This window comes from Helicoverpa zea, chromosome 5 (genome assembly GCF_022581195.2).
Source record: "Helicoverpa zea isolate HzStark_Cry1AcR chromosome 5, ilHelZeax1.1, whole genome shotgun sequence".
NCBI classification, from domain to species: Eukaryota; Metazoa; Arthropoda; class Insecta; order Lepidoptera; family Noctuidae; genus Helicoverpa; species Helicoverpa zea.
The window spans coordinates 4513654-4524116 of NC_061456.1; the positions used below are offsets into that span (position 1 = coordinate 4513654).

Genomic DNA, 10463 nt, shown 5'->3' on the forward strand with positions numbered 1-10463 from the left:
ATTGTGAACTTGTCAGCTGGATGAAGCGGCTTTTCTTATGATCGTGTTATAAGCTAAAGTGGACAATATCGAAGGTGCTTGGTAGTTCTTCGCTTTCTATGCTTATTAGATTCCTGTTTATTTGAAAACCAGCTGACCCGGCGAACTTCGTACCGCCTAATTATTGGAGGCATACCTATTTAGTAAGTCACAATCACACGACACAATACTTTTCTATTTTTTTCCTTATTTGCTCATCGTTTAGACCTACCCTGGACTACGACAAACATTTTAAAACCAAAATCAGCTCAATCGGCCCAGCCGTTCTCGAGTTTTAATCAGACTAACGAACAACAATTCATTTTTATTCATATAGATTGGTTCTTATTTAACTGTCAATTATCTACTGAAACTATATCTTCTTTAAATAAGCTCTAAGCACCGTCAAACTTCTTTTTCGTTGTTCTAGTCTTCGTTATTCAATAAAGTAGGTATTTTCTATGATTCGATCGATATTTATCAAAATTAAGAATTTAGGGCACTCTGTACCGCGTTTTCGCAATAAAGTACTCCGAAAACCGCTTAATGACAAATAATAATAAAATAACATTTTATTTCCTATATCATTACATCGGTCCTCCCACAAAGCGTTCTCATTACCGGCGTTTCACTTTACACTTCCTGCTCATTCGTGTGCAATCTGTAGTGTGCAAATCCGTTAATCTTATTTGGTGGGTATTCGGAACGCACGTGGCGACACGTGGCGCGAAATCGAACTAATCTTTAGGCCGTACGCGTCGGCGGGCAGCGCGCGTGCGCCGACCCGATAACGCCAAGAAACGCCATTCATTCCCGCTCTTTTGTAGTGAACAATCACTTATTTATTTATGATATTTGCTACTAGTCAACCTGCCACCCTCGTGAGTTAATGTGTACTTAACTCGGCTAAAGCTCAGCGTCGCAAGATAGGGTGTCTTGTAGGGGTGTTATAGTTTGTCGTTTATGCTTCAGACTTGTAGCACAGATTTGATATTTTACTTAATGTAAATAAGTACATTAAATGCCTCAAAAGACATCATTGATCCCATCATACTTCACACTAATATTACAATCGTAAAAACTTTGACGATTAAAATATTAGTGTGATTTTTTTCTTCTACACGCAATAAATAAAGGACTACTTTTATTGCGGTAAGTAGTTTCCTTAGACCGCAAGAGAAATCGTGGGAAACAGCTATTCCTTTATAGTTTAAAAACGCTTCTTCCTTACACATAAGAATGTATTTACAATGACATAATTTTTCAAATCGGTTCAATAGTTTCAGAGCCTTTAGAGCCGAAACAAAAAAAATCCGCTTCATTTAATTAGTATGGATTAAGCTCACCACCCACATATTTCTTTCAAAGGCTAAAAATAGAGTCATTATAGATTTTACACATACGTACACAAATAACATGGAACATGTGTTATGTGTAAGCTATTTAATTCATGGTTTCTCCATTTAACTAAGCGCAAAAACAGTGTTCAATAAAAAAAAACGCTATCACCCACGCTATTACCACGGTTTTTGTACAATTCGTATTATTACGTGGTTAAATAGTAGCAAAATGACATAAAATTGCGATATAATAATATTGCAAGCAAAACCGAGTCTATTTTGAATTATTTCAATTATCGGAAAAACGTTATTTTAAATTAAAAAGTACTAAAACCTGAGTGTCCAAACACAAGCATTCAGAAAAGTAAACGTGACAGTGACAGCAACGTGACAGTAGACACTGACAATTTCAGTGCGTCATTTCGTGTGCTGTGTGTTGTTTTCCAGAAAATCGAATACTTTATTTCTAGAAATTGTAATTGTAATCAAAACAGACAATGGGTGAAGAAGACGAATATGCATGTGTTAACAGATCACAGCTGAAGATAAAAGATAACTCTGGCATCAAAAAGAAAAAGAAGAAGAAAGCTAAGAAGGAAACGGAGAAACTTATGGAGAATGAAGTCAAACAACAGGTTCAACAACAACAAACGCAGCAGCATCAGCCAGTTGCTGTAGTAGTTAACACTAAGACTAAGGCTGAAATGGCTTTCCAAAAGATGCAGGAGAAAATGGTATGTTTTCCAACTGATTTTTTTTTTGCCTCGTTTGCGTATACATCATAGCCTAGGAACTGGATATAGTTGCATTGGCAATGTTATAAGCTCTGTTATAAGTTAGTGTAACGTATTCACTGAAATATTATCTTCTGATTCTGATCCAGTTCACCTTTACTCATTCATACATACTTGCTATTCAGGAGTCCAAGTGTAGAAAAGGGTGCACAATTCAAATACTTGCAGTGTGAAATCTATACTGGAAAAGGGAAAATACGTAGAAAATGTTGTGCAATACAAATATTTGCTCTATACAATCCATATTAATGAAAACTCAAGTGGAGTTCATTACCTATACTGGAGAAAATAATTAAAACATGTACTTATCTAACTAATATTGTTTCAGCAAAAACAAAGAATACAACAGAAAGCAGAGATGACTCACAAACAGAGGGTAGAAAAGTTCAACCAGCATCTAGACAGCCTTACTGAACACTTTGATATACCCAAAGTATCTTGGACTAAATAAAATAGACCTATTTGGAATTTGGTTGTATTTTATAGAATAATTTAAATAAATATGTGAAAACTAGGTGTCCCCACAATTTTACGGGCATTGCTAGGGAACATCTCATACCTGGATGAAAATATAATAACTTATTCCTATGTTATTCAGGTGAATACACTATATTACTGACTGCCAATGTTTATCAAGTATGTTCAGTAGTTTTGCATGATAAAATGAGAAACACACAAAGTTGTGCTTCTATCATTATAAAAGTCTTTCAGGGCTTATTTAGTCTTAAATTAACACCTACTGTAAGTTTAGGTTTAAGTAATTTTATATAAATAAATGTGTTTTAACTTGAATATGTATTTTATTCTCAAATTATCCCTATCAGAAAATGCCAGAAACTATCATGTTTGGAATTCATCAACATTACCTGTAAGAGTACTCTATAATTTTAGCCTATAGATATTATAATCAGGTCACAATACGAAAATTAGACGATTCAACCTCTCATATCCTATTCATTAATACTTACCCTATTTTAAATACAGCATTGAGCACTGATTACGCCTTAATGTTGTGTTAATTTGTAATGTGTACCCACTTAATTTTTTATTTTTGGTCAATTTATTTGTGCTGAATAAATATCTTATCATATATGGTGTTTTTAAGTAATTAAAAATTAAAGACACAAACATGATTAAAACATTGTATTCAAATGTTAAACAAGTATAACAAATGTTATATTTTTGGACGGATCATAATTATCAGGTAACACATGTTACATAGAGTATAAATATTTTGTAAGAAAGAAATACCAGCTTCTTATAGTCATATTTAGAAATAACAGTCAAAATTGTTAATATTAGATACAAACACACATAACTTTCTAAGGCACTATGTAGATTCAATTTGAGATACATATACTTAAAAATTAGCTGCCAAGAAGTAAAAAGAATACAAAAAAAATAATCTTAATCTAAGTTTGTCATTACAAGTAAAAAAAAATATAAAATTAGTCATGAACAGGGACAAACTAACATAGATATAGGGAGGTAAAAAGGATTTCTACAGAAAAAATATTGTGTATACATACATACATTAGCAGCACTTGGGTGATAAGCTACACCTTCACTTATAACCTATATACTATTGAAATATTAATTACTAACAGTAATTTATTATATTCCTTAAGAGTTAATATTTCTCTTGTCTATTTTTTACACTGAACAGATATTATCTGACATACAACCTATGGAAAAGGCACACCTCAGCCTTTTCTCTAAAAAATGTGCTTTAGTAGGTAGTTAAACCACAGGTTAAAACCCTTTATACAAGCTGTTGATTTGCATCCGTGCCATAGTCAAGGAGGTTAAAATTAAATACGTAAATAATCGATTTGAATTACGGTAGGTGGGAAAAAGCTAATATGCGCTGCTTTTTTTGATGTTGTAATTTCATGGTATTTCAGAATTTAGCCCACGGTTAAACACAAATCATAACAGAATTCCCCCGCGGCCACAGTGTGTGCGTGATGGCAGCTATGTGTGCGTAGACAGAGAAAACTAATGTCTACGTGTGTGCGTGAGTGTCGATGTGTGAGTGTCTTATCTACGACATGACAGCGCGAGCGCGCGAGCGAGCGAGACCGAGTGATACGCGATAGCAATCATTTTACCTAAAGTTTCGAAAATCACCTTCATTATTGTCATTAACTTCGTTTTACTTTACTTAGGTACTAATTTTTGAGCATAAATTTAACACAGATATCTTATTATAAAGCTTTATAACTACAGTAATAAGCAATACTAGTGCGCGAAAGAAAGTTCACTAACATGTTCACAGCTGATTGATAAAATGTTCGTTTTGCTTTATCTTTCAGCATAAAGTTTTCGCAGTGATTTAGTTTTTATTTTTGAATTAAATTGGTTAATAATTAGAAATTTTGCTTCCTTCTTAACGGTCTTAGGACCTTGGAACACGGAAATCTGATTAATGACGTAATACTAGTGCGCTAAAGGAAAGTTCACTGACCTGTTAACAGCTGATTGATAACATTTTCGGTTTGCTTTAACATTCAGCGTAAAGATTTCGTAGTAATTTTGTTTTTACTTTTCGATTAAATTGGTGAAAGATGTGTTAGTTAAGTGTAGGCACGAGGTGATTCTTTCGGCTCGTAGGTATTATTGGCGTGGTTAAGAAATCAACTTATTTACACTAATAAAATTGATTAAGCTGACTACGTATTTACAAAATGTACAAATAAATAAATTACCTAGTTTAGTTACCCGGAGGTACTGTTCAAAGCTGTCACCTTCACACTCTTGGCACAATCGAGCACGACGAAGTAGGTAGCTGGTTGTCCTTCAGCTAACATAACACTATCACATTCGTTTTTAATGTGTCGAAAGCACTAAGTTAACGGTCCTAGCACATAAGTCTGTCACATGACCAGCATGACCCTCCGTGATGAGGGTTCCCGGTCGGTAAACATTTCCCGGAACATAGGTATGTACGGCTCTCATTGCACATCCTTGGCAGTCGTAACGGGTAGTCAGAAGCCAGTAAGTCTGACACCAGTCTAACCAAGGGGTATCGGGTTGCCCGGGGAACTGGGTTGAGGAGGTCAGATAGGCAGTCGCTTCTTGTAAAGCACTGGTACTCAGCTGAATCCGGTTAGACTGGAAGCCGACCCCAGCATGATTGGGAAAAGGCTCGGAGGATGGATGGCTGTTGGTACACTGTTGTCACTGATGGCATACAGGCGGACCATCGCCACCAACTCGTGTTCGTGTAGTTTTCCGTCATCTCGCACTTTGTACCTACACGTCGCGGAATTCAAAGCGCACGTACGCAGCAGCGGCGGCGACATCAAACACACTGCTTGCTTTGCCGTCGGCGCTTGTTTGTTCCGGCTTCAAGGGCACGCGGGGAGCGGCGAGGCGAGTGTGTGGGAGTACTCGCACTGTGATTGGGTGAATTTGGGTAGGCTGGATGATCTACGATTTTTATTGAACGATCGTTGCGTATGCTTTGTGCATGTATCGTTTGCGTTTGTGTGAGTGCGCAGCGCGGTAGTAAGGCGAGTAACACACGCGCCGAATTAAAGTACGGCTGGGTTACACTGACGGATATACGTAAATAAGAAAAAAACATGAAAAAATTACCTACCCATTTTTTCGTTGATTTGGGTCGAGAATCATTAGCATATTTACGTCCTTGACTATGGCACGGATGCAAATCAACAGCTTGTATATCCCTAAAGACTTAAGGCACTAGCAATGTGAGATTCATTTGCTTAAAACTCTTTGTTTTACTTAAATCCAAAATAAAACTGGAATGACGACTGCACGGTAAAAATCTGGACAAATTACATAAAATAAAAAATAGCTTTTTCTACAGCAATAAACTGTACACAAAATTAAGATTACACATCAATCTAAGCAACTTTGTAATCTATATCAGTCTTAGCTTATAAATTACTGTAGTAACGTCACAAAAGCTGCCAGGATTACTACAACTGTATTGACTGCCATTGCTTGGGCAGAATTGTTGCCCCAAAATGAGAAACTGAACACTTTAACGTAGTTTTCTTTCGTAGACCAGGGGTCGCTACCGTCATCAAAATGCATCGGGCATTGGTCTCGCTCTCTCTCGTATTCTTCCATTTCGACGGCGACGGCTGCGCCTTCCGTGTAATTCCATGACGTCACGTCCTGTTTCAAGTCACAGTATGGACCTAAGGCTTGTGACATAAGTACCCTGTAATATAAATTATTATCATGATTGAGAGCTACCAACAACAAGTTTCAAGGAGCATTATTATTTGTTGATAGCAATACTAGAATGTTACATATACTTAATGAACAACATAATTATGTTCTATCATAATTTTTTAGATACTGATATAACTCCCAGAATTCTAATCGGCCTGAATATGGGCTTTGTTTTATGTATAAGTAACAGAGGTCACACAAAAAGATAAGACAATAAAATAAACGTAATAAAACACATACCTATTAAGATCAGCCCGCTGATACACCCAACATCTATACTTAGAGAAGGGATCCAACTCGTCATAAGTAATTAAATAAGACTTCAGATTCTCTTTCCAGAAACCTATGCATTTCATCCTGTAATCAGGATCACTGTAGATATCAACAGGTCTTCCCAAATAATCTACAGATAAACAATAGTTTTCCTTGATCTGTATAGTTTTCTGGTCTATATCACATACTGAGAAGTCACTTATATTCAGTTTGCAGTACAAGTTTGGTCTCGGACTTAGGGTAACACCTCCCAATATTCTTGTTTCGAATTTTACATCTCCTTTTTGGGTAAAGTTGAATTTTCCAGCCACAGGGCATCGGATTGGAGTGGGGTCCTTCTTCAAGAATATATCATAACGCCATTCTTGTTTGTTTTGGAACTGCACCCATGAACACACTGTGTGGAAGTTGCTTTGAATCATAGCCAAACCCTTTCGGTATCTGGAAAAAATTACATCATAATTATAAAATTGACTTTTTAGTATTTACAGGTATCAGTTCTAAGATGTATTAATTGATATTTACCTAATAACATTATGATGTTGTGGTACAAAATCAAAGCACACATAATCCTTTTGGCAACCATCAACTGTAAGACGAGCCATCATCACTCGACTGTCACGCTGCTCTCTGCAAAGAAAAAATTAATTGTGTTAATATTATACAGGATAGAATAATTTGTTTTAGGTCAAAATCTGTGAGGATTAGATAAGAATAATAAATCACCTGCAAACATAAATAGTTCTCCTAAATCGTCCCTCATCAGGATAATAAGTCTCTATGATATGTGTCTCATTGATAAATACATCTGCATCTATATTGGCTGTGTTAATCCAGTCTCCTGAGAAGTTCTGTGGCAATCGACAACCTGGTTCTACTACTTCAGCCTGCAGAAAGTAAAACATAAATTAAATATGACATCACTAATAAATTAATGACTTTATATTATTAATGTAAATATGTATAACAATAGATTTTGTTATATGTACCTTGACCGCAGTAACTCGGTACCTCTCTGGAGACTTCTCAACAGTCTTCAAAGTGTTACATTCAGGTGTAATTGAGGCACCAATATAAAGATCATCATCTCTGTTTTTAAGGAAACAGCGATACCTTTCGTCTTTACGAGATTCTTTCGTATTTGCGACCGCAAAGAAGTGATTCTTGTTTACAAACCAATGGCCTGAAATATTATTTATATTTTAGTGTTTTGAAATGTTCTTTTTTTTATCTTCTAATGAATAATAATGTAATTATAGTAATCTTTAGTTCATTTATCATTTTGTTTTTTAACTCTAATATTATATAAGTAATAATATCATATGATAACATATGACGTCAAAAAAATAATTATGTTATTCAAAGTTTTATCTGTAATTAGTACTTATATTCTAATTACAGATATAACTTTATCAAAAATACTTTTTTTAACTATTCTTTACTTACCTAAACAGCTATATTCCACAACACCATCAAATGTATTGGACATTCCAGCACATTTCCTGTATGTTATGTTAAATTTCTGGTTGGTGATCAAGAACTGAGTACCAGCAGTTTGACAAGACTTGATCTGAGCATCAGGGTGGTTACATTCACCGGTGAACCGGAAACGATTCTGATAAGCAAACTGCCAGACACCTTCCAGAGATGAGCGACAATTGACCTGAAATTCAATACTTTGGGTTAAACTTAGTTTAATTTATATTTATTTACTCAAATAAATAGTGAACAAGTCTTTGAATGAATTTTTTTAATTACTTACAAAAATATCTGTAAAAATAAATAAAAAGTGGCAGTAGTGGTCATTATTCCAATCCTAATAGGATTCTCTTTTATTAAAAAAATTATAAGACTTACAATTTCTATTACAAAATCTATCTATAAGAAATCTTATATGAAACTTACAGGCACATAGTTCTCAGAGAACAAAGTGATCAGACCCTGCTGATCAGGGTTAAGGCCCCTGCATACTCTTTCCACAGTAGGTTCTTCATCAGGACCCAAGTTCACACAAGGAGACTCAATCTTCTCCAGTACGTTCACAGTCCTTACGATCAGCTTGACACAGTAATAGCATTTTGTGTAAGAAAACACCATTGTGTAGTTCACCCGGTACTCAGCTTTTATGTTAACACAAACACCCCTGGAAGAAATGGTGTTTTCTTAAAAAACAATGGTAAGTATTGGACTCACCATTGTTTTTTTATGATAGTAAACATTAGGACAATACTTGTGTGTACTAAAAAATAATAACAGACAAATATTGTTGTTCCGCATTCGCCGGGTAATGTAACCCATGTGATGTGTTTGCTACTGGTGTAATAATTAGTTACAAAATGAATTAATTAGTCATAGAAGTCCCATAAGTAATATATTACCTCCCAGTCATTTCGCTGGCGTTAATATCGGTTATAGTTTGTTTCCCATTTTCGAAGGAAAACCACGTATTTCTCAGTACTAAAGGTATCATACATTCTGCAACTACACCTGCGACTGAAACAATACAATAAATTCGTTAGGGCGTTACCTCAAACGAACCAAACCAGTTCAAAATAATTCCAAATAACTTACTGCCAAGTGAGAGAATAGCTATCACAGCGATTATGACTGAACTGCGAGCCATGTTTATGTTAGTATTTTGTAAATGAATACATTTAAAACGAATAAATGAAGGCGAACTCTAATATCAACAGTCGCACCGAAAGAAACCAAACTTTTTGAGTGACTGACAAGTTGACAAGACGAGACGAGAGAAAGACAGATAGACATATACCAGAGACTAGTATTCCAAAGACAACAAAACTCTTGCCGTCTCACCGGTCTCCCGCGCGCTTAGAGAGTACATCACGGAATACTTATGGGAGTTTATAGAGGGATTATGCATATGGGGAAAGGACCTACATAAAAAGACGAAATAGTGTGAGACACCTTACAAATCTACTCCGACTAACAATTAGGGCTTTTGTTTTTAAACATGTTCGTTCGTACTCCCTCGATAGAAACGTCGAGTGGCGATATGCTCTGTGGTCGTGACCAGATGATGTCAATGTCAATAAATTGACATCGTTGTTCGGCAATCGGCAGTGGTGGTGTTTTGGGTCTCAAATTCTAACAACAAAGTACATTTCCTCGCATATTTCTTCAATCAGTGCAGTAAGTTATTTAGTTTATAATAAATTGATCCATAATTGTGAAATTATGAACAGTGAGGTGCCTAAATAAGTTAATAATCGTCCGGAATAATGATTAATTTTTGAAAAAAAAATCTTTCAGGCATGGGTCGCCGTAAGTCTAAACGAAAGCCTCCTCCAAAAAGAAAAGCGATTGAACCACTAGATCAGCAGTTCAACTGCCCGTTTTGTAACCACGAAAAGTCCTGTGAAGTGAAAATGTATGTATTTGACCGATGACAAATTGCTTACGTATTTTGAGAACCACTGATTGAAACGTGTATATTTTTTCCAGGGATCGGGCTCGGAATACGGCACGGATACAATGTCGAGTTTGTTTAGAAGACTTTCAGACGACAACAAATGTGTTATCGGAGCCTATAGACGTTTATAACGATTGGGTAGATGCATGCGAAAGCGCCAACTAGTTTTATGACATTGGTTACTTTAAGTTATAATAATAATCTCGCAATGTTTAAGTCTGCTGTAGAAGCATTTTCAAGCTTAAGTTCGTAATTATATGTGATAATATGTATCAATGTCTTATTACTATTATTGACTATTTACTGGTGATATTTATACCTTGTGACGAGCAACATATGAAGTGTTTTGTAATGATGTGTCAAAAACGATATGGAAAATAAACACTGAAAGAACAT

General features: G+C 35.5%; 3 protein-coding genes across 3 annotated transcripts; 2 read left to right on the forward strand and 1 right to left on the reverse strand.

The window, feature by feature from the left end:
• The first annotated feature begins 1745 nt into the window (after positions 1–1745).
• On the forward strand, positions 1746–2620 carry LOC124630337 (protein FAM32A-like). The gene is made up of 2 exons (XM_047164200.1): positions 1746–2092; positions 2481–2620. Exons 1-2 carry the CDS (start codon positions 1856–1858, stop codon positions 2601–2603), a joined length of 360 nt encoding a protein of 119 aa, XP_047020156.1. The 5' UTR covers positions 1746–1855; the 3' UTR covers positions 2604–2620.
• A 3361-nt stretch (positions 2621–5981) lies between these two features.
• Positions 5982–9536, reverse strand: LOC124630227. Its single transcript, XM_047163992.1, has 9 exons — positions 9206–9536; positions 9013–9127; positions 8540–8777; positions 8081–8297; positions 7624–7817; positions 7361–7521; positions 7160–7264; positions 6602–7075; positions 5982–6347 (listed from the first exon to the last, which is right to left on the reverse strand). Exons 1-9 carry the CDS (start codon positions 9255–9257, stop codon positions 6065–6067), a joined length of 1839 nt encoding a protein of 612 aa, XP_047019948.1. The 5' UTR covers positions 9258–9536; the 3' UTR covers positions 5982–6064.
• Positions 9537–9640: 104 nt separating this feature from the next.
• Positions 9641–10462, forward strand: LOC124630228 (transcription elongation factor 1 homolog). Its single transcript, XM_047163993.1, has 3 exons — positions 9641–9787; positions 9908–10025; positions 10100–10462. The coding sequence occupies exons 2-3, from the start codon at positions 9910–9912 to the stop codon at positions 10230–10232; spliced, it is 249 nt and encodes an 82-aa protein (XP_047019949.1). The 5' UTR covers positions 9641–9787; positions 9908–9909; the 3' UTR covers positions 10233–10462.
• The last annotated feature ends 1 nt before the right edge of the window (position 10463 follows it).